The 24,685-nt window shown below is 52.8% G+C and overlaps 1 protein-coding gene across 2 annotated transcripts; it reads left to right on the top strand.

Annotated features, from left to right (window-relative positions):
• Positions 1-1,586: 1,586 nt before the first annotated feature.
• On the top strand, positions 1,587-24,000 carry NLGN3 (neuroligin 3). 2 transcript variants are annotated; one of them, XM_037126725.2, is made up of 7 exons: positions 1,587-1,687; positions 4,221-4,877; positions 9,512-9,571; positions 11,295-11,444; positions 18,355-18,540; positions 20,794-21,583; positions 22,197-24,000. In XM_037126725.2, exons 2-7 carry the CDS (start codon positions 4,421-4,423, stop codon positions 23,038-23,040), a joined length of 2,487 nt encoding a protein of 828 aa, XP_036982620.1. In that variant the 5' UTR covers positions 1,587-1,687; positions 4,221-4,420; the 3' UTR covers positions 23,041-24,000. The 2 variants fall into 2 exon arrangements, with proteins under 2 accessions (XP_036982620.1, XP_036982619.1); XM_037126724.2 differs by lacking the exon at positions 9,512-9,571.
• The last annotated feature ends 685 nt before the right edge of the window (positions 24,001-24,685 follow it).

Here is a 24,685-nt window from a genome sequence, read left to right as displayed (position 1 = left end):
TCTCCATCCCCTAAATTTCTCAATTTGAATGGGATTGCTACCTGGGCCCTCCGTCTCTGAAAAAGGGCAGTTCGCCTTCTCAGCCAAATGATGCAGCTTCTGGATAACTTGCCTCCACGGCCGGTGTTCCATTGGGATTGGGCAGTGGCCAACGAGGCAGGGGAAAGGGCAGTGGAACCCGATTCTTCCACCCATCCCACATGCTGCATTTTAAACAAGCTTGGGGGGGTGGGGGCGTGGCAGACACTGAGACACTGTCTACCCTTTTTGCCACCTCGTGTGATCCCCATCATGTACCAAGTGGTATCCGAGACAGAGACCCTCCCTGAGAACCACACTGGTGGAATGAAAAACCGCCTCCATTAGCAAGGGGTCCACACTGAGTAGGTGGAAGAAGGCTAGTGTGCTCCCAGGGGGAAGAGACCAGTGAGAGGGAACACCCTTTCCTCTCTCTGCTGTTGCTGGAACTGCTTTGTTTCCCATGATTCACCCTGGCAGTTACCCAGGTAGTTAGTGGTCACTCACATTTTAGAGTAGAGATAACTCAAAATTTGCTGCAGAGTCACAATTGGTACTATGCAGGACCATGCTCAGCCCCCTCCCCGGTGGGTTCGAGGCCCGAAATCTAAGGCTCAACAGGGCAGTCGACTGGTTTACTACCATGGAGTCTTCCGGTGTGCCCAGCCAGGGCTGGAAGTGGACCAGCTCCAGTCCTGTGGGCAGGCGTACAGGATGATTTGACAACTTCAGAGTAACATCCAGGACATATTTGCACTGTATCACTGGGAAGTGCCGAGTGTGCTGCTAAAACCAGGGACACCAATCCGTACCTAAGTTATAAAATACAAACAAATAAACTCCATCTTTGAGGTCTACAAAGAATGGGACTACAAGTTGTGTGCTCAAGGAATGGAACTCCCTGGTAGGGCAAAGGCAAATGTGACCAAAGCTTTTTCCTGCTGAACATTCTGAGGAGCTCCAGGGGTACAGGCTTGGCTGGGATAAGGGACACTCAGAGGGGTGGGGTGGGGGGGCCTGCTAAGCAAACTGGACAGGTGCACCACGTACAGGAACACGAGACACAAAGACAGCCGGGTCTAGAGGGGCTACTTGCTGACAGGCAAGCTGACACGCCCCACCAGGAGCCGCAGAAAGGAACCTTACAGACCTCTGAGAGAACTACAGGATGAGGGCAAAGTGCCCCCTCCCCGTCGGTGCTACTTGAGAAGCGCTGTGCTCAGGAGGGATGAGGGATGCTGAGTGTGGTGGAGATGTGTCTGTAGAGTACAACTAGGGGACTCCTGCAGGCAGTGCCTCAGTTTCTCCCTTTGTCTCAAGGTCTCAAGCTTTGCAGGTGAAGTTTGGAATAGCTGCCCTGGAAGATCACCTGTTTGTGATCTGAGTGGGGTGTGCGGGAGGAAGAGGGATTGCATGAGCGATGCGTGCTTGAGCATGGGAGGAATTGGGCCATGCCCCAGGACTTGAACCATCTCTGGCACAAAAGGAGTTAATGGCAGGGACCGCGCCCCCCATGTCCAGGCACGCGCAGCGCGCCCCTCGGTGCGCGGGCACAGCAGCCAGGCAGCCGAGAGCAGATCTCGGGGATTCGGGTGCAGAGCCCTTGGCCTGGAGGCGATATGGGTGGTCCGCGGCCCGGTTCGGGCGCTCTCAACAGCCAGGGGAACAGGTGAGGTTGCCTGCCCCGGGCTCTCATCCTTTTTAGCTGCCCATACCCTGCCCCGATCCTATCCCTTCCCAAGCTCGGGCTTCTCCACTCCCCAGTCAGTGCTCCCCATCCTTCTCAACACCATGTTCTCCATCAGCACCCCTGACACCCCAATCCTCCCCCCTTCGCTCCTCCACCTTCTTGAATCCCGCATCCCTGTCATCCTCCTGCCCATGGTCCCTCTATTTCCACAGCCCGGCCCGCATGCTCATCAAAATACCCCTACTGAGGGCCCCCAACCCCATTCCTGTATTGCACGTTGCCAGTCCCCCCTCCCCCGCAGTGCAGCCCCATTCCTTTTCCATCATAGCATCTCACAGCCAGGCTCCCTCCCCCATTCTCTGCAGCCCCCCCCCCACCAGAGGCCTTTATCCTATCCTCCCTGTTCCAATGCAGCTCCATCCCTCGATTCCGTCCGGAGCCCTTGTAGCCCCCAATACTGCGGTTTGCCCTGCCAGTGCATTCCTGCACAATGTCCCTCGCCCAATACCGCTCTAGCCTAAAAAGTACCCCGAGATGCCATTCTAATCCCCGGCATTGCCGCCTCCCCTTGTCTTCTCCCAAATTGCAAGTTGGACCAGGTTGCAGATCTTGGCCTTGGGGACTCACTGTGGGTCCTAGGGTACAGAGGGCGTTTGGGGGTCGATTTGTCTAGGTGTTCACGGGGGAGGGGCTGCAGGGAATTGACTCAAATCGGATCGACATTTGGCGCCGAAGGGGTACTAGAGAGGGAGGCATCCAGAAAGGGTTAATAGAATTTGTGGGGAGGGGCAGCACCGAGAGGGTTAATGGTGTGGGGGGGGTGCTGGTGGGGAAGCCGTGTGAATGAGCGGTCTGTGCCCCAGAGTTGCCATGGAGATGGTGAATGGGGGGATTGTGTGAACTCAGCTGCGGACTATCCCCCCCATACACACACACACCCACTCCCTCCTGCCCCACCTCCCTACTCCTACCCCTTCCTTCCCCTGCCCCTCCTCCCCCAACCCGGGTACATTATGGGCAGTGCCTGGGATCTAACCCCCCCAATACTTTGCTCCCCATTTCCTCTGAGATCCCACCCCTTTAGTCGCTTTGCCCGCCCTCCCTCCTTCACCTCCTTCTGCGCTCGCGCGCCCTCTCTCTCTGTCTCTCTTTCCGTCTCTCTCTGTCTCTGTCTCTGTCTGTCTGTCTGTCTCGCGCTCTCTCACACACACACATTCTCATTGCCCTCTCGAGGTGGCCGATTGCCGGGCGGTTCCCAATCTCCCTCCCCCACCCCTTCAGGCAGTTCTTAAAGTCTTAAAGGAGAAGGCCTGCAATCTTGGAAACCCAGAGAAATGGGCGAAAATAAAATTGTGTGTGTGTGTGTCCATGCACAAGTGTCTTTGTGTGCCTGTGGATATGTGTTGACCGTATAACTGTCAGAAGGTCTCTGTGTCTTGCTTGTGTCGCTATTTCTGTTTCTGTCTCCACCTATGTGTCACCCTCATGCTGCATGTGTTTTTGGATATTTACCTGAGCAGTGCGTGTGATTATGTTTTAGTAAAGTCTCTGTGCGTCTCGGAATGTATGTCTCTGTCGGTCTCTGGATCGGCGACACTCTCTGTCTCAGAATGTGGCACTATAGGAGGGGATGTCTGTGAGTTTGGAATGTGTCTCTGTGAGTGCAAATTGCAGTTTCTGTTAGCCACCTTGGTCTCTGTCACTCCCTCTTTGAGACTTTGTGAGTTTATTTCTGTGAGGCTCTAAGTGTGTGTTCCCCGCACTCCGCTGTTTATTTTCCACTGGCTGAGCATCAACAATGCCTAGGGTGCTAGGCAGAAGGGTTTCTGCTTCAGTTCTGGCACTCTGTGCCACTCAGAGATAGCTGACAGAAATAACCGTGACCGAGGATTAAGGATTTGGGAGCATTCAGAGCTGAGGAGAAATGTACAGGAGGATCTCATGGCTGCCTTGCCCCCTGCCCCTGCCCCTGCCCCCCCCAACACGAGGGGTCTCTCTGCTGGACCTTTTGCCTATCTGGGACCCTTTGCCTGTCTGCGACTTTCCCTTTTTGTGCCATAAAGTACCAGAGGTTCCCAATCCTGTCTCCTGACTCACAGGTCTCTCCATGGGCTTTGCCCTGAGAGGTGGGGGTCAGAGAGCTCAGTGGTCATGCACCATGCCCAGGGACCTAAACTCTAGCTCTGGTTCTCCTTGGCCCTGCTGTCACCTGTGACTCTGGCTCCAGCTGGCCCCCATGAGCTCCACTGGCTGAGGAGTTCAGGTAGGGCACTGAGAAGTTATAGTGGCAAGCGCTGTTACTCTGTCAATGCCCTTGGGTTTTCCAACCATGGCCAGAAACATAGAATGCTTCCAACTGGCAGTGGAAATTGTCAGTGAGTCCCTGGACCCATGCACCTGGGAAACCTCTCCAAAATGTGGGATAAATAACCCAAGCCCAGCAGGGCTCTGCTGACCCACTCCACAGCCCTCCTGACCATGCCGGATGACAAATACTTCCCTCTTTCCACAGGCCTGTCTGGTCCTGAGGGAGTTCCCTTTCCGAAGCTGCGGTGCTTGGACGACCTGCTCTCTACGTGGCCGGGCACCTGCAGGTGTCCCTGAAGAGCTCAGTTTTGAGGTTCAAGTCTGTATGGCCATGAAGGGGCTGCCTGTTGGGCTGATGCTGTGACCCTGGAGTCTGCCTTTCTTGCCAGTCCCCCTGCCCGGAACATGTGGCTGCGGCTTGGCCTGCCCTCGCTGTCCCTGAGCCCCAAGCCCACAGTCGGCCGGAGCCTGTGCCTCACCCTGTGGTTTCTCGGCTTGGTGCTGAGGGCCAGTACTCAGGCCCCGGCACCCACAGTCAATACTCACTTTGGGAAGCTAAGGGGTGCCCGGGTACCACTGCCCAGTGAGATCCTGGGGCCTGTGGACCAGTACCTGGGGGTGCCCTACGCAGCTCCTCCGATCGGCGAGAAACGGTTCCTGCCCCCTGAACCACCCCCGTCTTGGTCAGGCATCCGGAACGCCACACACTTCCCCCCAGTGTGCCCCCAGAACATCCACACGGCTGTGCCCGAAGTCATGCTTCCCGTCTGGTTCACTGCCAACTTGGATATCGTCGCCACTTACATCCAGGAGCCCAATGAAGACTGCCTCTACCTGAATGTCTATGTGCCCACGGAGGATGGTGAGTGCTGCGGCCAGGCACTGTCCCCTCCCCGCCTCCCACCTGCCCCATTGTGTTTCTGGCTTGCATGTGGTTGTGTGCCCTGCAGCATGCATCCGTCTGTCTGTGAAAATGCTTCTAACCATCACTCTGCTCGGCCTCCCCCTTCCTCCTCCCTTTTCTTCCCTCTCCCAGCATTGTCCGAGCTCCCATGTGTGAGTGACACTGTCACCAGGAGGGGCCAGGCCAGGCCCGAGAGCTTTGATGAGTCTAGGGCCAGAGTGCTGGATGGGGGTCCCCCGGGGGAGTATGGGTCACTGCCCGCAGCTGCCCGCGGGAGGATGCTGGCTCAGCCAAGCCCCCTGTAGCCATTCCACCTGCCTTGAAAGGTGGTAGCTGTTTGTAGCCAAGGGACCTGGGTGCGTGTGCGGGGGGCGGGGTGTGGGGACGAGCCTGGTGGGCACTGCATAGGTGCCTCCGCTTTGACTAGCTGGTGCCTCCTCCCGCGGGGGTCACGTTAAGGTAAGTGACAGAAACATGGAGGTGGTGGGACAGGCTCTCTGCCATGTGCCACCTGCAGAGCAGCTCTTCGGGCCTGGGGGTGGGGGTTGCATGCCCCTGGGCAGAGGCCTCCTGTTATTTTTTAGTTTTTTATTCATTTTACAGTAAAGCGGATTTCCAAGGAATGCGCCCGAAAGCCCAACAAGAAAATTTGTAGGAAAGGAGGTAGGTAGCGAGCCGGCGGGGAGGGAGAGAGAGAGAGAGAGGGAGGGCTGCCTGCCCACCTGCCCTTGCCCCTGAAGACCCAGCCTTCCTTCAAGTAGCCCGGGCTCAGGGGGCGGTCGGTGAGCAGACCTAAGCTCCACCTCATTCAAGGGCCCTGGCTGCCCTTTTCAAGGAAGATTTGGTGGCCTTAGGCAGGTTCAGAGCAGAAACAGCAAACCCATTTCTTCCGGTCTTCCCAGCCCACACTTCCACCCTTAAGTGTGTGCCAAAGACAGAGCCGCTGGTTCTCCCCCGGGGCCACCTCGAGAGAACTCAGGGCAGCCAAGGTGGGGCCGGAGGCTCTGCCCTTTTCCCGGTGGAGGAGCCATGGGCTCATCGCTCCGCGTTCTTTCCCAGGTTGGTAGCCTAGACTTAACTCTTCAGCCCTGAAACTGAGACAAAACTTGGACACGGGCTTATAATCCTGCCACCCAACCCCACCCCACCTCCAGCCAGGGCTGGTCTGGTGGCAGATCTGGCGGGGAGGGGGGGGGGGTCTCTGGGAACCATGGAGTCTAAAGGAGGCACGAGATCGTGCATTTGAAGTTGACCTTCTTGCTGGGAGAAATGTATTCCCCCTGTATAATAAATCTTCGTCTTCGAATAGCACTTTATGTTTTCTGTAAAGTGCTTTCATACTTACCTCATAAGATCCTCCCCACGTCTCTGGAAGCTTCTAAGGCAGGAATCAGTATCCCCATCTCACAGATGAGGAAACAGGCCCAAGGGAGTGACTTGCTGCTGCTCAAGGCCCCATCGCTGGTCTGTGGCAGAGCTGGGACCAAAACCTGGGTCTCTTGACCCTCAGGGCAGCGATCTTTCCACTGTAGCACGCGAGGCAACTCCACGCGCCGCAACTCCCGTCGTTGAGTCATTCCCACCTCCCCAACTCCGGAAACTAGTAAAGTGTGGATGGGTTGGGCCAAACTGGGAACAGTAGGAGTTTAATTAAGGAACTGGTGGAAAATCAGCCTGATCCCTACAACATTTTGGCAAGCTTGGAGTTTGCTTTCTTTTGATATCCTGGAGCAAGGTTCCCCTAAATGGGACCAGGTGCTCCCTGCTGGAAGAGAATCTCAGGGAGCAGAGCCCGGGCTCTCCATATTGGGCATGCGCATTGAGTGCTTTTGATGCTCTCTACGCAGTGAGTGAGGCCTGCTGCCCCAACGATGAAGGGGTGTCCCACCCTATCCCCATACCAGCCCAGGACCCTACACAAAGTAGAGTATCAGTAAACACCAACCCCCCTTTTTTGGATGAATGAAGAAACACTGTGGTACTGCAGCAAAAGTACAGGTCTGGCAGCCACAGCGCCTGACCAAGTGAGTCCCAGCTTCGCTGCTAACTCACAGTAAGACCTTATAAGGCAAGTCTTTTCCTTTAAGAGCCTCTGTTTCTGCAACACCTGAAGGTGGTAGAGGACTTGTCTGTCCTTAACATACCATCAGCTTATCAATGAATTCAGAAAGCGGGGGCCCCTTGAACCTGCTCCTGTAAGTTATTTATTTGGTGAGGGGAGGAAACGACCGTAACTTTTAACCATTTCCTACCAGGAATGATCTCCCCAGGGTCCCATTAAGAGACTAGGGCAGTCCAATCCAGTCCTGAGACTCTGGCTAGAGAGCTAGCTGTAAGCACCCCCCAGATACATTTCCTGATTGTATTAGTTGACTTCGGGCAAGACTGAATGCTAGGTGTTGTTGGGATGTGGAGAAGTATGAATGAGACAGATTTAGAAATAACTGAAGGTCTGATCGCCGCTCTGAAGAGGCTTCTTGCCCAGTATTTAGTCTCAGCTGGTCTAGCTAGGCCCCACAGGCCGCCTTGGGATATGGGGTTTCAGACCATGTCGGGGAGGTCATTTGGTCATTCAGCTGCTCAAAGTAGTTCCCTATCCAGGGCCCACTGGCCATTTGGAGGAAACTCATCTGCAGAGGTGATTTGAGTTGTGTGCTTAAGGAAAGGCACAGCTGGCTGGGCTGGGATCCCGCAGCAGTACCGTGTCAGGATGGAAGATGGTGGGTGAGCTGGCCTAAGTGACAGGCACAACAGCAGGGAGTTGTTCAACAAGTGCTAAGCTGAAGGAACAAAGGCATCTGTGTGGAGGAGGCTGGGACAGTGCAGCAACCCAGGGACACTCCTGGGGGGTGGGGGAAGAACGTGTCTTCTAAAACAGGGCCCATGGGAAGCAAGGATTTCCTGGGGAAGACCTGCCCCATCCTCACCCCCCACCCCCATCAGATTGGAAGAAATTCATGTTTAGGGATGAGTGATTCCTTTCCTTGTAGGGGGGCACTGTCCACTGTGTGGATGGTGATGCCCCGGGTCCTGCAGGGTCTCTGAGGGCAGTCCTGGCAGGTGTGAAGATGGTAGATGCCACTAGAAGTTTGGGAAGCTGGAGGCAGTCTCTGCCCCTTGGGCTGGGCAAGTGCCCTGGTTGCAAAGCCATTTTATATTATGAGGGTGGTTCCTGGTTTGACTAATAGCTGGAAGGGAATTCAGTCACCCGGAGCCCAGGCCAGCTGAGAAAGAAGGCTATATGCTGCCTCCAGGCTGAAAGTATCTGGTGTCCTAGAGAAGAGGGGAAGCCCTGGGTGCCAGCAGAATGACCTCTGTTCGCACACACTGCCCAGCATCCGGGAAGTAGGTCCCCTTTCTCCAGAGCCATTCATTCTCAAGGTGCACTTCTCGTGTCCTTACAACAAGAAGAAGATTTGGTGCCAGCTAACCCCCAGGTCCTAAGTGTCTCTCTGCTCTCCTCTGATCTCTTCTTTTCTCTCCGTCCCTTCCCTCCCTTCCCCTCCACGCTCCACCTCTTTTCTCATTTATTTTTTCCCTCCCCTTCCCATCATCCCCAAAAGATGGCATGGTGCAGTGGAGAGACCATGGGCTTTGGAGTCAAGTAGACCTGGGATTGACTCTCACCTCTAGCACTTTCTAGCTGTGTGATCTTGAGCAAGTCACTTGCCCTCTCTGAACCTCAGTTTCCCCATCAGTAAAGCCAGAATAAAGATCGTAGCCACCTCACTGGAGTGTAAGAATCAAACCACATGGCAGAAGTACAGTGTCTGGCATGTGATAAGTATCCAGTACACAGTAGGAACTATCACCATTATTCCTCTCTCTCTTTCTCCTCACCCCCATTTCTTTGTTCCCTCCTCCTTCTTTTCCTCCCTCCTGTGGCTTTCTCTAGATCTCAGAGCAAATCTTGCTGCTCTCAGGCCTGGTTCCTATGGGCAAGAACCCCATTCACCATTAATCAGAGCAAGGGCCCCAACAAGGAAGACCAGAGGGGCAGCTTCTTTTCCCATTTTCTCCTGTAGGAATCAGGGTCAACTGAGGCCCACTTTGAGCCTGCTCACTGGGCCCAGGGAGCTCAGGGCTGGGATCTCCTGGCACCTTTCTCTGCCCTGATAGCTTGCATCCATTTCCACACATGCTGGCAGTGCCACCTCTCACACTCAGTGCCTGCCCCTGCTCTCCAGCTCGGCCTGCCTGTGTACACATGAACAGCCCCTCACGGATGCAGAGGAGAGAAATCCCTTCCCTGAGTGGCTCTCTGGCTCTGTGCCCTGGCCCACCTGCTGCTACCTCCTCCCTAACTGGGAAGGCAGTTGGTCCGTTGGTCCAGATGGGCTGTTGGGGACAGGGAGGCGGGGCAGGGAGGTGCAGGGAGGCCAGCATAGCAGGGGCCTGCAACACCATCATCCTGATGAAGTTCTGGGCCTCAGCCTGCCCACTCCCTCAGTTCTTGCCATCCCTCCTGCCTGTCCTGGGCCCAGGCCCAGAGCTGGCTTGCTGGGCCACACTGCAGTCATGCTGTTTTTGAATTCTCTCTCTGTTTTGTTCTCTGTTCTGTGCTGTTGTGTCTCCCCGTGTCTGGTCCCCAGGATCCGGCGCTAAGAAACAGGGCGAGGACTTAGCGGATAATGACGGGGATGAAGATGAAGGTATTTGGGGGCTGCAGGGCGTGGCGGCTGGTGCATGGCACAGAGCCCCTCCCCCTCTCGATGGGGAGAAGCCCCGTCTGTCTGTCTGTCCGTCCGTTGGTGTGTTTCTGTTTCTGTGCAAGGCCGTTGGGCTGTTCATCCATCTTTGGCCTGATTGGCCACTGGGAGATCCAGGGTGATGGACATGGCTGGCGGGGGAGCAGGGGACCACAAGCAGAGCCATGAGGAGGTCCTCGGCCCACTCCCCTACCCATTCTCAGTCCCACGGTAGCAAGCGGAGACTGCTGGAGACAGTTCCTCCCCATCTGCTGTGTGGTTCATGGGCCCCTGCGCCTACTGAGCAGCAGGGAGAGTGGAGAGAAATCAGGGCTGTGGGAGGGTGCGGAGATGCTTGTTTCACCCAGGGGATGCCTGTGTTTTCTGGGGAGACTGGCTGCTGAGACGGAGGCTCAGCAGGATGTTGAACTGAGGACTGAGGCAGTGACAAATGAGAGAGGGGTTGGACAATCGCACTAGCTAGAATCTCCCCCAGCCTTCTCCCAGCGAGACAGAGATGGCCTTGGGGCTGCAGGCTGCAGGCTACAGTGGGTGCAGGACAGGGCCAGAAGGACTGGGGACGAAGGCGCCAGGCTGAGGCCAGGATACCACAGTGCAGTCGGTAGATGGCATGAGATCCTTGAGTGATGGCTGAAGCACTCTTCCTTTGTCCTTGGGAAAACAGGGTGTGTTTACTCGGTGGCACAGAACTTTCCCTTCTACCTCCATGTCCTGGCCCTGCCCCTCCACCCATGGAGGGGCCAGACAGCTCAGGGGGCCCACTGGTGGCTGGCGGGGCTGCACTTGTCTGGCCAAGTGTCGAGAGGCTGCAGGTAGAGGTGATCAGGCTGAGCCTCCTCCTGAACTCCATCCTGCCCCCGCCCCCGGGGCTGCCCGGGTTGGGGAGCAGCCACTTTAAGGTCCCTTGCTGTATGGCCTCTTGGAGGCTCCATCTTCATCTTATTGCTGATGGGGGGGGGGTCTCTCCTTCTTAGTTCTGCCCTTTCCTCTTCCACATCCCTCCCCAGTGGCTCCAGATAAGTCTGCCCGTTGCGCGGGGAGAATGGGGTACATGAGCACATGGCTGAGAGACCATGTCACTAAGGTTCCCCCTACCCCATCTCTGCCATTCACTGCCCTTCCCCCACATTCTTCCTTGTTCTCTCCCTGTGCTACCCCTTATTCCCACCCCTCTTGTCTCTGTCTGCACTGGGGGGCCAGCTGCTGCCAATGGCCATATTTTCATGGAACTGGTCTAGTCTTGGGGGTTCCAGGGCTCCCCAGCCCCTGCTCTCTAAAGCCATATCAGGTCCCAGGACTCCTGGGTGCCCAGGGCAGGGACTCACTTGATCCAGCCAAGGGGCCAGCCCTTCCTCTTCCTCCTGCCCCACTCTTGCCTCCACAGCCCACCTAGGCCTCACTGTATCGAGTGCACTTGGCTGCTGGGAGGCACTTGAAAACATCACTGAAGTCCAGAGACATTAAAAACATCACTGAAGTCCAAGTGTCTCTGGCTGATGCTTGAGCTCCAGGCTGAGCAGCTCCATGAGTCCTGCCCTCAGAGACGGCGGTGGTGTCCTGGCACCTGGGATAGCTTTGCTGCCCACACCCCTCCCCCCAGGGGCTGGCAGGGGTGGGGGAGGAAGGGCATCCTACCCAGCCTGTATCTCACCCCTTCTCCTTACAGACATCCGGGACAGTGGCGCTAAGCCCGTCATGGTCTACATCCACGGAGGCTCTTACATGGAAGGGACAGGCAACATGATTGACGGCAGCGTCCTCGCCAGTTATGGCAACGTCATCGTCATCACCCTCAACTATCGGGTTGGGGTGCTAGGTATGGTTCCCTGCTAGGCACCTAGAAGGAAGCCTGGGTTCTCCAGGAGGGAGGAAAGGATGCTGGGTAGTTAAGACCTGGTGGCCTTGCCTCTCTAGGTGGTGCTAATGAGCACAGTCAAAATGCTGTTGTTCCATTACCCCTACCCAAGTAGTGGGAGCTCCCCTATGGCCCCAGGCTGTTTCCTGGATGTTCAATTCAAACTTCACACTTCCTCTTAGGCCTGTCCTCTCTTAGGCCAGGTCTCTGCTCCCAGGCTTTTGCTTCTCTGACTCTTGTAGGGCCCATTAATTTCCTAGTGTCCTGTCCTCATCCGTACTCACCGACATCACACAGCCCTAAACAGCCTACACACACACAGATATCTCTTCTAGCCAATCACATATCCACACACCCACACATCCTCACATGTTCACACATGCACTCCGCCCTCATTCACCATCATGCATATGGTGATTTCTCACTCCCTCCGTAAGCATAGACACGTATCCATACACGTTTAGACCCCCACATCCATATCTATAGACCCCCTCATATATATACACATTCCCCCAGAATTTTATATGCACTCTAGTCTCCCCCCCACATATCCACATGCCCATATGTCTCTATATACTCCGTGTCCCTACCCCACATGTACACGGTTTGCTCTCACCATCTACACACACACACACACACACACACACACACACACACACAGATTCCCATATATCTCTCTCCACAGATTTATACCCACATCTACACCCATCCATACACATCGCACATAACCACAGTCCCTTTCCTCTACCCCCATATGTCTGCTCCGCACAAAAACTTATACTGTGCACATTCACACACAAACCCTACACATATATACCTTAAATATACATATATATTTCTTCCACACAAACTCATTTCCCCTTATGCACCTCACATCTCCATCCATCCAACACCTACATAGACATATATATCCCTCACTTTCCCTACATAAACACAAACCTATATTCCCCCTTCCTACACGTAAACGAGTACACCCACACCTACATAGCCACACCTCCCCACCCCCCCACACAAATAGTACACACACACACACATCTCACATCCCTGCTTCCACATCTACATCTATATCCCCTCACATATATACACATCCAAAGGCCCCCTACACATATACCCACGTGCACACATGTCCCATATATACCTTGCATATATACATGCAGTACATGCATATGTACATATTCTCAGCCTACCCTACAAACGTATACACGTTCATATACTCACACCTGGCCATTCATGCACACACATCTCTATTCACCCCCACATTCCTGCACACCCATACTTATCTACCCCATATACACACACGTACACATTTCTTCTACTCTGTCCATGTATACATCTCCATTCACTCCCATGCATTATACAAACACACTCTCACGCATACGCTTATTTCTGAAATGCCTCCTCCTACACACCCACATGCCCTTCCCCACACGCTCTCTGTCATCCACATGCTTGTTTCAGTGATTCAGGCTGCCACACTACCCTGCACCTTCCTTGGTGACTGATAACGCCAACATGTGGCAAAGGTCTTGAGGTAAACAAGTGCTTCAGAGAGGATGACTAAGCATACAGGTCCTTATTCCCTTTTGGATGGTCACCTAGGCCTCAGATGGCACATGCAGCCCTGTATCCCTGGAGCCAGGAGGGTTTGTGTCCTCAGAGTTGCAGCGGGGGCCGATTGTTGGGTCTGTAGGCCTGCATGCTGAACGAGCAATTAGGCATGGCTTCCTGCATGGCTAGCTGGCTGACAGGACCTTATTTTAATTTGCTTTTGAGTATACTGCTTTGCCAGTTCTAATCCCAGAGGGCCATGGTACAGCCTTTCAATGGTGGGTGCAGTTATGTATGCAAAAAGGCAATTTGATCTTTTTTAAATAAAGATTTTATTTATTTATTTCTAGAGAGAGGGGAAGGGAGGGAGAAAGGAAGGGAGAGAAAAACATCAGTGTGTGGTTGCCTCTCACGTGTCCCCCCAGGGGGGGGGCCTGGCCTTGCAACCCAGACCTGCGCCCTGACTGATAATTGAACCTGCGACTGTTTGGTTCACAGACCAGTGCTCAGTCCACTGAGCCTCACCAGCCATGGTGCAGTCTCCTCTTCACTTACCCTCAATACTATGTGGGATAGCAAGATACTGTTTGAGGGTTCAGACTGGAGAAGTGATATTCCCTGGAAAAAGTGGAGCCTATGTCCCCTTCAGTGGCATCTGGAGACCGGGAATGAAGCACACGGGCATCTCCCCAGTCTGTCAACAGTGTGGTTCCCCCATCTCTGGGTTCCATCGTGTTGCTGTCCTCTGTCTCTCTATGTTGCCCCAGACATCACAGCGGGACTCTCCCAGGCCGTGCTGTCCTGGCGAGAAAGAGGAGTTGAATCTCTGACAGTAAAATGTCCCTTGAAGGTGGTGGCAGCCCCACATTCTAGGGCTGCACAGTTCCTCAAGAGTGATGCATATGCAAACGTCCTCATACACAGATATACAAGTGCCCTTACCCAGTAGTTTAAGGCCAAAAGGAATTTTGCTACTTTATTTTGTTAGTTTGTAGTAATAGAAAACAATCAACTCAGGTGCTTCTAAAAATTATAAACACAAGGCTTCATTCTCAAAGGTGTATTGGGAAGAATGTACTTCAGTTCCATATTATTATACTGGTTAGGGGTGAAGGATATAGAGAGGAGGGGGGAAAGGGAAGAAACTAAGGAAGAGAGAAAAGGGCATGGGAGAACACAGAGGAAAAGGCGACACAGAAAAGAGGCAGACAGAAGACGGGAGAGGCTTCGATCTAAAGTGTCAGTTGGGCGCTGTGGGCCACACAGAAGCCTGTTGCTGGACAGCGCTCCCTATGACTTGCCGGTTACTTCACACCTTCAGCTGTTCTGACCCTTAAGCTTCTGCAGTGGAAGTTCTTAACCTTTTGGACAGCCTGGGACCCCTTTGAGATTCTGATGAAAACTGTGGACTCTCCCTGGAAACACACACATACACACACACACACACACATAGAAATGATTTCATGGATCCCACTGAAGCTCATCCATGAAACCCAGGTTGGGAACCCCCTACTTTACAAACCTCCTCTCATTTGGATAACCAGAACTGCATATCTTGGAGCATAAATATTTTGGGGGTGTAAGCAGTTAATGATCAAAATAATACTCCTCAAACCTCAGAAGGAGTCATAAAATGAGATTCAGTCAGAAGTTCTTTACTGCTTCCTGGATATTCTTCAGTGCCTCCTCTGAACATGAACATAATTAGTAAGCCACCGATTGGGTTCCAGGTACATACAAGATGATTTTGTCTCTTCACTCCAGGTGTAGAATACGGGTTTGGCCCTGGTACTTGGTAATTTCCCTCAGTGTAGCTAAGACTTTGTTGTTTTGTTTCCTAAACCATCCCAGAACAGGTAGCCAGTTTTGAACCTTGATTACAGCAAGTCCTCACTTAACATTGTCACTAGATTCTGTGACTGTAATTGAAACCACATGGAATGGTACCAATTGGACCCTAGGCTATCAGGGGTGTCCAACCTTTTGGCATGTCTGGGCCACACTGGAAGAAGAGGAGTTGTCTTGGGCCACACATTAAATACATTGTGACACACAATCACACACACACACACACACACACACACACACACAAATCTCATCATGTTTTAAGTAAATTTACAGTTTTGTGTTGGGCTGCATTCACAGCCATCCTGAGCCGCATGTGGCCCACGGGCCGCAGGTTGGACACCCTGATACGAACAAGTTAAGTTCCTGTGGCATCTCATTAGCGTTGTAACATTACAACAAAATGCTATTGAAGGAAACAGCATGATTTGAGGACCTGCTGTACGTGTTTTCATTTACCCTCCCTCCCATCCGCTTCTCTGGAGCACTGAACAGACTGTTCACTCTGAGGTGCTTCTTTAGACATCTTGGGTAATTCATGTATTTGGACAATGTCCAAGGCAGAGCAGCAACTATTATTTGAGATGCCCCACCCCCAGGCTTGAGACCAATAAAAGAAAGGGACCCCAGCAGGATATAGGATGTGGTTGCCCCTGGGGCTCAGGAAGTAGGGGCTCGCCAAGTTTTACTCTGGGTTCCAGAATTTAATCCTACATCCTTGTCCAGGTACCCTTCAGGCAAACCAAAAGCCTGGTAAACATCAAGCATTGTGTGGCACGGATATCTGATTTTGCTGCCATGTGCCAGAGTCCCCTGTCTTCTGTTGACAAGCAACTTACCATGTACGGCGGCATAGACTTGGGCCCAAGGAGACTGGCTGAGATTCTGACAGTCTATGAAGTTTGGTGTTTCAGCCTCATTTTCATGTGCTCTGCATGGATGACTGAGCTACGGGGGAGCTAGCAGTGGGTGACTGCAATTTCAGACTGCTAGCTTTTGTGGACTTGTGGTGGTCATGTTTGCTGTATCATCTTCCCGAGCCTGCTGGATATAGCACTTCAAGTGGGACTCTTGTAGTAGGGAGGGTTGACAGGCATCATCCATGTGCTTCAGTGTTTCTTTCTTATCCCAAGGTTCTTGGCAGTGGAGGGAGTCAAGGATGATGGTTGAACCCTATACCTCCCACCCCTCTCTCTTTTTTTTTTTTACATTTTATTTTATTTTTTTAGAGAGAAGGGAAGGGAGGGAGAAAGAGAGGGAGGCAAAGATCATGTGTGGTTGCCTCTTGCGCACCCCCTACTGCGGACCTGGACCGCAACCCAGGCATGTGCCCTGACTGGGAATGGAACCAGTGACCCTTTGGTTCGCAGGCTGGCGCTCAATCCACTGAGCCGCACCAGCCAGGCCCCCATCTTCAGCCCTTTCAGGCCATTGTTCCTAACCCAGGAAACGAGTACATGTTGGAGCATTCCACTTTACTTCACCCAAATGCAGGCCCTTCTCCCTGATTAGGACAGATGTATTTGACACATTTCACTGAATGACAACTTCTTGGCCAAGGCTAAGGCCAAGGCTAAGGCCAAGTCTGCTGTTACCCAAAGGAGAAGAAAAGGAAAAGAGGGTACAGCAAAAGGGCGGGGTGGCAGGGACAGGTGGGCTAAGAGAAGCACTTAATGATGTTTGCCAGAAGGTCTCAAGGCTTGGACAGCTGGATTGAATCTTGCTCAGCATACTTCTTGAGACTTGCAGGAGCAGCTTCAGTTTGTGAATGGGCCTGGCTAAGGAGAAGCAGTTCCCCCTGTCTAGAGGAACAAGGGCTCCTCCATTCATCCTCATTCAGGCTTTCTCTAATTCCTCCTCGTTTCTTCACTGGGAACCTGGTGCTGAAGAGGGCTTGTGACTGGGTCCTGAGAGGAACAACTAAGTACTTTACATACTTAATTGTACCAAAGGTAAATGAATAACACACTTGAAGAGGGCGAAATGAGATCTCTTGCAGAAGCTAGGAACGGAAGGACTCGAAAAAGACAATGAGGAGGTCTTATGCCTATATGAGACTTTTTGAATTCAGCTTCTGCCCGTGGGCTTCCAGGACAGTCAGAGAGCTCTCTGTGAGCTTAGGGAGCCTTCTCTCACATGTCCTCACAAAGGCAGTGCCAGGTGCTGTGAATGAGCTTTTCACTGTGGGGTCAAAAATACTGATGCAGGTATGGGTTTCCAGAGTGTAAGAGCACCATGACTACCCACGTGGAAAGAATCCTCCCAAAAGCGTATGGTGGGAGGAGACAGCCTTCCAAGGAGTCTGGGGATCAGGGAAGAGGAATGAAATGAGGCAGCAGGATCCATCTTAAAATGGAAGCAAGGTGGGGCACGGCGGGGTGGGGTGGGGTGGGGGGGAATATAGGACATCTCTGTGGGATAGCCAGCAGGTGGGTGGGAACGTAGTCTCCATGGCAACAAGTCTCCACAGCCACAAATCCCAGCAGGTGGGTGGGAAGGTAGTCTCCATGGTGACATGTCTCCCCGGCAGCAAATCCCACTGGGTGGGTGGGAAGACATGTTTCTGTGGTAACGAACTGCACTGACTTCCCTATTTCTCCATCAGATGAAAAAGATGGTGTAACCCAGGGGTTTTCCAACTTTAACAGGCATCAGAATCACCTGGAGAGTGTGTGACAAACACTGATTGCTGGGCCCCATCCTGGAGTTTCTGATTCGTTAGGTCCTTGGAGGAAGGGAATGAAGATCTGCCCTGAGAATAAGAGGAAGAGGGTATCCGAAGCCCTGGGAAGAAGTGGAGATGGACTCACTTGTACAGGAAGGGCAAGGAAAGCTTAGGAATCGTTGCCTTTTGGGATGGATCTTCACTTTCTTCAGAGAGAGAAGGGAGGGAAAAGAGAAGTAGCTATAAATGTGCAATGTGCTCAGCATATTGGAAATGTTTATTTATACTCCTTTTATCCTTGTAACAACCCGTTGGAGCACTGTTTAATCTCTACTTTACAGAGGAGGAAGCTATAGCTCAGAGATTGTAGATAATTTGCCCAAAGCTACACGGTTAGTAAGTAGTAGAGACAGGACTCAAACCAAGGACTATTTGAATCCAGAGCCCTTGCTTTTTGGCACTCTATCTTGCCAGGTGCTTGAGTCATGATGCAGATAGTGCATCAGGGCACAGGATGCTGGGTCCTGGCCATGTGCAGTTTCTGCAGGTTAAGTCTCCCAGCTAGACGCATCCCCTTCCAATGGTCTGGAGACCCCCTCCTTCCAAACCAAAGAATGGTGGGAGGTAGGGAGCTGATCTTTGCCGTACTGATGTTTGCTGGACCTTGCAGAAAGGAGTACTGTTTCTGATAGCTAGGTGAATTAGAACTAAGCTGCATGCCCACTGTCCTCACAGCCCCGACTCCTGCTGCTATTGTACCCAGGTCTTCCATTCCTCCATCTTCACTGTCCTCATGCCCTTTGTTGAATCCAGGTTTCCTGAGCACCGGAGATCAGGCTGCCAAGGGCAACTATGGGCTCCTTGACCAAATCCAGGCCCTCCGCTGGGTGAGCGAGAATATTGCCTTTTTTGGTGGCGATCCGCGCCGTATTACTGTCTTTGGCTCGGGCATCGGCGCATCCTGTGTCAGCCTCCTCACATTGTCACATCACTCTGAGGGTGAGTAGCTCTGGGGGCAAAATATGAACGAGCAAAGCACACCGGCTACCCACCCTGCACCTCAGGCCTTACAGCCTCAAGAGTGCCCTGCTCCGTGCCCAGGAACAGCAGGGGAATCAGGCCACCCTCAGCTCAGTATCCCTTTGGGGAGAAGCAGAAGGGAGATGTTTCTCTAGGGGAAGAAGGAATTCTCCCGGCGCAGGAGAGAGTCCCACCTACAGCTTGAGAAAGTGATCCCATTCACATCTGCTTCCGACGTGGGAGTCTTATTTGGGAGAGTGGAGACCCAGTGCTTCTCTCTGAAGGGACAAGGTTTCTTTTTAAGGCAAGGAAGTCTTTCGGCTAGGGAAGGACATGTGACCGCAAGGTATAGCCCTAGGGTGGCAGTTAGTTTTTAGATGTAAGAAACACTCCTTCTCCGCCTTTCTCTCTGAAGAATTGTACATGAAAGTACAGTTCTTGTACAGTTCTCTGAAGAACTATCCTTGAGTGGGGAGACAGGTGAGGACTGCTAACCTGCAGGATGAGCTTTGTCTGAGGGATGGCCACCTATTATCAGACTCCAGACCTCCTCCCATGCAGTGCATCCCTGCTAAGGGAAGCTCTCATTTTTAGCCCCAAGGAAACCCTCCCTCCTGGCCATAAGTCCCTCAACTCTTCCAGAGGGGCTAAAGAGGCCCTTTTTTGCTCATAGGAAATGTTCTGGTCACCTCTGGACTCTAGCACATTTTGTGTCTGAGACGTAAAGGTGCCCTTCTATGAAGTGAGGACATCTGTGAGAGAAGACATGGTGATTTTTAAAAATAATATAGATTTGTAAAAGATTTTATTTGTTTTTAGAGAGAGGGGAAGGGAAGGAGAAAGAGAAGGAGATGAATATCAAGGTGTGGTTGTTTCTCGTGCACCCCCTACTGGGGACCTGGCCCGAAACCCAGGCATGTGCCCTGACTGGGAATTGAACCAGCAACCCTTTGGTTCGCAGGCCCATGCTCAGTGCACTGAGCTACACCAGCCAGGAGGAAGACATGGTATTTTCACTGAAATCAACCCAAAAATAACTTTCTCTGACCTAGAAATTGCATCTCTATCTCTCCAAGGCCTACCATAGTGGGAGAAGACTAGGGTGGAATCTGCATACCACCTTAGAATGTGTTTCCAGGTGATAGTAATGGGAGCAGGAGTCCCTTTTTCCAAAAAGGAGGGTAAGATGACTGGCTGTGAGGGTGCCTCTGTCAGCAAAGAGGGACGAACAGTGCCTCTTCTGACTGGGGATTGTCCCTGGGAGGAGAAGGCTTTTCTTGGCACTCCGCTCTGTCTCATAGGGAACCCGTGTCCCTACAGGCTCGGCTGCTTTAAGGATTTGTTCTCTCTGCCTCTCCGTCATTGACTCCCAGAGAACAATCTCTCAAAAAGTGAGGCCATCTGTTAAGTCATCATCTGTAGTTCCCTCCCTCTTCCCCACTCATGCACACTGCCTTTCTCATAGAGGAATAAAATTGTATGCCTGAGGCCCAGTTTATCCTTTGGCAATGTTGGGGCCAGGGAGAGAATGATACTCTTTTTTCTTCCCTAAGGAAGAATCATTCACTTTTTGAATTTGGAGGATGGGCTCTCCTTCAACTAGGGGAAAATCTGGATCCAAGGCATCAGCAGCTTCAAAAAAAGGAAAGGGTCTGTGGAGACTATGGACCGGGAAGGCACATTCCCTAGAGACTTTCAGACCCCAAGACCTTTGCCCTCAGAATCCTTCCCCAAACTCCCAGAATGTGATGCTCTCTCCTGCCTGCATTTCTCATCTCTCATGAAAAAGACCCCTTTGTGGTGGAAGCGCCAGCTCCCTGGTGGGGCGCTGGCACAGAACTGGGCCCAGCTGGGCAGGAAGCAAGAGGGGAAGACAAGGAGAGATAAAGAGAGGGAGCATAAGGAAGCTGATGTCTGGGACCCAACGGGTTAATCAATCCTTCCTGGCAGTCCTTAACCCCCAAGTTACCAATCATTGCCCCAGGACAAGGAAGCAAGAAGCAGGTGGGGGGCCAGTCAGGGAAGGGACCCACCGGACCCCTCCTCTGGTTCTCACCAATTATCCTAGCCCAAAGCATTGCTCCTCCTTCCCACCCCATTCAACCCATAAGGTGGCCCAGTAACAAAGGAATGAGGAAGTGTTTCATCTGTCCCTCACGGACAGGCAAGGGGGCCCTGGGCTCTGGGTGACAAGACAGATCTGACCTGGTGCTACCCTGTCGTCTCTCGTAGGGCTTTTTCAGAGGGCCATCATCCAAAGTGGTTCTGCTCTGTCCAGCTGGGCTGTGAACTACCAGCCAGTGAAGTATACTAGCCTGCTGGCAGACAAGGTGGGCTGTAATGTACTAGACACAGTGGATATGGTGGACTGTCTTCGGCAAAAGAGTGCCAAGGAGCTGGTAGAGCAGGATATCCAGCCAGCCCGCTACCATGTGGCCTTTGGCCCTGTGATTGATGGCGATGTCATTCCCGATGACCCCGAGATTCTCATGGAACAGGGTGAGTTCCTCAATTATGACATTATGCTAGGTGTCAACCAGGGTGAGGGGCTCAAGTTTGTGGAAGGGGTGGTGGACCCTGAGGATGGTGTCTCTGGCACTGACTTTGACTACTCAGTTTCCAACTTTGTGGACAATCTGTACGGATATCCTGAGGGTAAGGACACCCTGCGGGAGACCATCAAGTTTATGTACACAGACTGGGCAGACCGCGACAACCCTGAGACCCGCCGTAAAACCCTGGTGGCACTCTTCACGGACCACCAGTGGGTGGAGCCCTCAGTAGTAACAGCTGATCTGCACGCCCGCTATGGCTCACCTACCTACTTCTACGCCTTCTACCATCACTGCCAGAGCCTCATGAAGCCTGCTTGGTCAGATGCAGCTCATGGGGACGAAGTACCCTATGTATTTGGTGTCCCTATGGTGGGCCCCACTGACCTCTTCCCCTGCAACTTCTCCAAGAATGATGTTATGCTCAGTGCTGTCGTCATGACCTACTGGACCAACTTTGCCAAGACTGGGTAAGGAGAAAGTGGGGGTTCTTCTTTGGGACCCCAGCATGCTGTCCCCTCTGCTCCCCTATCTAAATCTCTGCCATCATCTCCCTTCCTAAGGTATTCCCCAAATCGTGCTTGCTAAGCCTTTCACTGCCCTACCTACTTCTTCCTTTGGAGTCTTTCGTGCCATTTCCTTCCCTCAAAAATTTGACTGAGGCTCAGAACTCGGTTAACGTTAGGACTGAGCAGGGGTGAGAGTCATTGGCTGAACTATGGGATTCCAGGTTAAATTGTCAGAGGCCATGAGAAGTGGGAATAAAGCATATTCAGACAGAGCCCTTAAAGGGCTTTCAGGAAAATCGGGCAACTGAGAGGACTGATGGATGCTCAGTAGCATGTGAGAAGAAAAAGTGTCATAGCATGGCCTTACAGGCTGGGCATAGGGGAGGATGAAATGGTTCCATGAAGCTGGGGGGCAATAGGAGTTCAAGGCTGGGGAAGAAGAGTATGGACAAAGGAGGGAGGGAGACTGTGAAAAAGATGAAAACATTGGGAAGTCGGGGGTGAGAGGAAGAATGCTGGGCCCTTACCTCATCTAGGTAGAGTGGTAACCCTAGATTTCCATGTGGTATTGCAGGGATCCCAACAAGCCGGTCCCCCAGGACACCAAGTTTATTCACACCAAGGCCAACCGCTTTGAGGAAGTGGCCTGGTCCAAATACAATCCCCGAGACCAGCTCTACCTTCACATCGGGCTGAAACCGAGGGTCCGCGATCATTATCGGGCCACTAAGGTGGCCTTTTGGAAACACCTGGTGCCCCACCTATATAACCTGCATGACATGTTCCACTATACGTCCACAACCACCAAAGTGCCGCCTCCGGATACCACCCACAGCTCCCACATCACCCGAAGGCCCAACGGCAAGACCTGGAGCACCAAGCGGCCAGCCATCTCCCCTGCCTATAGCAATGAGAATGCCCAAGGGTCCTGGAACGGGGGTCAGGATGCAGGGCCACTCTTGGTGGAGAACCCTCGTGACTACTCCACTGAATTAAGTGTCACCATCGCCGTGGGGGCCTCCCTTCTGTTCCTTAACGTTCTGGCCTTTGCCGCCCTCTACTACCGTAAGGACAAACGGCGTCAGGAGCCCTTGCGGCAGCCTAGCCCTCAGAGGGGAGCTGGGGCCCCCGAATTGGGAGCTGCTCCTGAGGAGGAGCTGGCAGCATTACAGCTGGGCCCCACCCACCACGAATGTGAGGCTGGTCCCCCACACGACACACTGCGCCTCACTGCACTGCCCGACTACACACTGACCCTGCGGCGCTCCCCTGATGATATCCCACTTATGACTCCCAACACCATCACTATGATCCCCAATTCCCTGGTAGGGCTGCAGACATTGCACCCCTATAACACCTTTGCCGCAGGGTTCAACAGTACTGGGCTGCCCCACTCACACTCCACTACCCGGGTATAGCTCCAGCCCAGAGCACAGCCTATCTCCCGGCTCCCTCCCTCCCAGATCTACGAACACACATGCACACACAGACACACACAGAGACACATACAGACATATATGTATACGCACGCACCCACACCCGACAGCAGACCCACCTGCACAAACATAGACGTGGACATGCGCCCGCATGTACAAAAACACAAATAAGGAAGTAAACCTGAACAAACCCTTCAAATGGGGACGCAAATGAGTCCTTGGGAAGCCGAGGACCCATGGAACAGCAGCTGAAGCCAGCTCCTTGAGCCTGACCAGACACTCCTGGGGGCCTGAGAGCACCAGCTGGATACCCCCTTGGTGCTTGCCCTCCGCCTCTCTTGGAACCGCACCACCGACCTACTCCAGACTTGGGAGCTGTAAAGAGCACAGCAGCTCTTTCTCCCCCAGACTTGGTCTTTTTCTCTGGGTCTTGTTTTTGTTGATTTTTTTAAAAAAAAAATGGAACAAATGTTTTTCCAACCTGTGAGTGCAAAGAGGCTGCCAAAGGGAAAGCCCCAGGCCCAGGTCTTTCTGGCTCTGGAAACCCCAGTGCTCACATGATCCAACCAAGGAACGGGACCCCTGAGAAAGAAACAGATTTGAGTAAGACCATGGGGCGGAAGGAGGAAGGGGCTACCGCTGCATGGGATTGGAGGGCCATAGGGGAGAACTGTCCGGCCAGCTCTGCATTCCCATGGCGGGCTGCAGAGTATGCAGCATAGATTCGGTGAATGAGGTTCTGTGGAGGCCATGTCATTATTGGGCCCAGGTATAATCTGGGTTCTGCCTCTGCCCTTGGGGTAATGCTATCAGAAAAACTCACCCCATTTTATTTACAGTCTCTTTTGTGTCTGTCATTTCTCTTTCCAAAAGGCAGTGTTTTTTGTTGTTGTTGGCTTTTTTTTAAAGAAAAGTTCTTAAAACACTAACCGAAACCCATGGAGTTTGTCCTTTGTAAAAATTTTAAACACAGTGTCTTGTTATAAAAATAAAAAATCCAGTTAGCACTCCCAACTTGCCTCCCTTGCGCAGGCCTTGCCCCGACAGACCTCCCAGCTGGGTGCCTCTGCAGGCTGGGAACCAGCTGCCGGCTGCCTCCTGTGCCTTTAGCTGATGTATGTCTGGGCTGCACTCTACTGGGCCTGCATCAAGGCCTCTCCAGTCTTCATCAGGTTGCCATCCCCATCCCCAGGACTCTGGGTTCCTGCTGCTGAAGCCTTCTCTTAGTGCCTCATGGCCTCCTAATGAAATGGCAAAAATAACACTCCTTTCTCTTCTGCGTGCCATCGTGCTGCTGCCACCTCCACCCATGCTGCCATCACCCCCAGGGCCACCACCCTGCCTTCATCCTGGACTTGGAGATGGGAGGAGGTCCAACATTTAACATGCTGAGATTCTTGCTCATATCTGACTCCAGCAAGGCACCAGGCCTGTGGACCCCCTGGCCTTGGGCGACTGACAGAGCAGGGGTCCTCTCCTCCCCAGAGATACTTGTGTCCTGTTCTATGAATTGGAACTGAAAAAGTCACTGGGGCCCTGGGAGCAATTTGTCTCCAGGATTATTATCAGTGGCTCCCTATAGATCCTTAGGGGCAGATTCAGTGGGGTTCCCCAGGGTTAGCATTAT

Source organism: Artibeus jamaicensis, unplaced genomic scaffold, assembly GCF_021234435.1.
Source record: "Artibeus jamaicensis isolate MK-2021 breed Jamaican fruit bat unplaced genomic scaffold, CSHL_Jam_final scaffold_2375, whole genome shotgun sequence".
Lineage (NCBI taxonomy): Eukaryota > Metazoa > Chordata > Mammalia > Chiroptera > Phyllostomidae > Artibeus > Artibeus jamaicensis.
Note: the sequence above shows the minus strand (reverse complement) of the source record. Positions and strands in the feature narration are given on the sequence as shown.

What these genes read in the sequence shown, in the direction of transcription:
- NLGN3 (XM_037126725.2), top strand. Translation starts at nt 4,421, where the DNA reads ATGTGGCTGCGGCTTGGCCTGCCCTCGCTGTCCCTGAGCCCCAAGCCC. An exon ending in TGACGGGGATGAAGATGAAG is followed by an intron (nt 9,572 to 11,294) that starts GTATTTGGGGGC and finishes TTCTCCTTACAG; the next exon opens with ACATCCGGGACAGTGGCGCT. An exon ending in ATTGTCACATCACTCTGAGG is followed by an intron (nt 18,541 to 20,793) that starts GTGAGTAGCTCT and finishes CGTCTCTCGTAG; the next exon opens with GGCTTTTTCAGAGGGCCATC.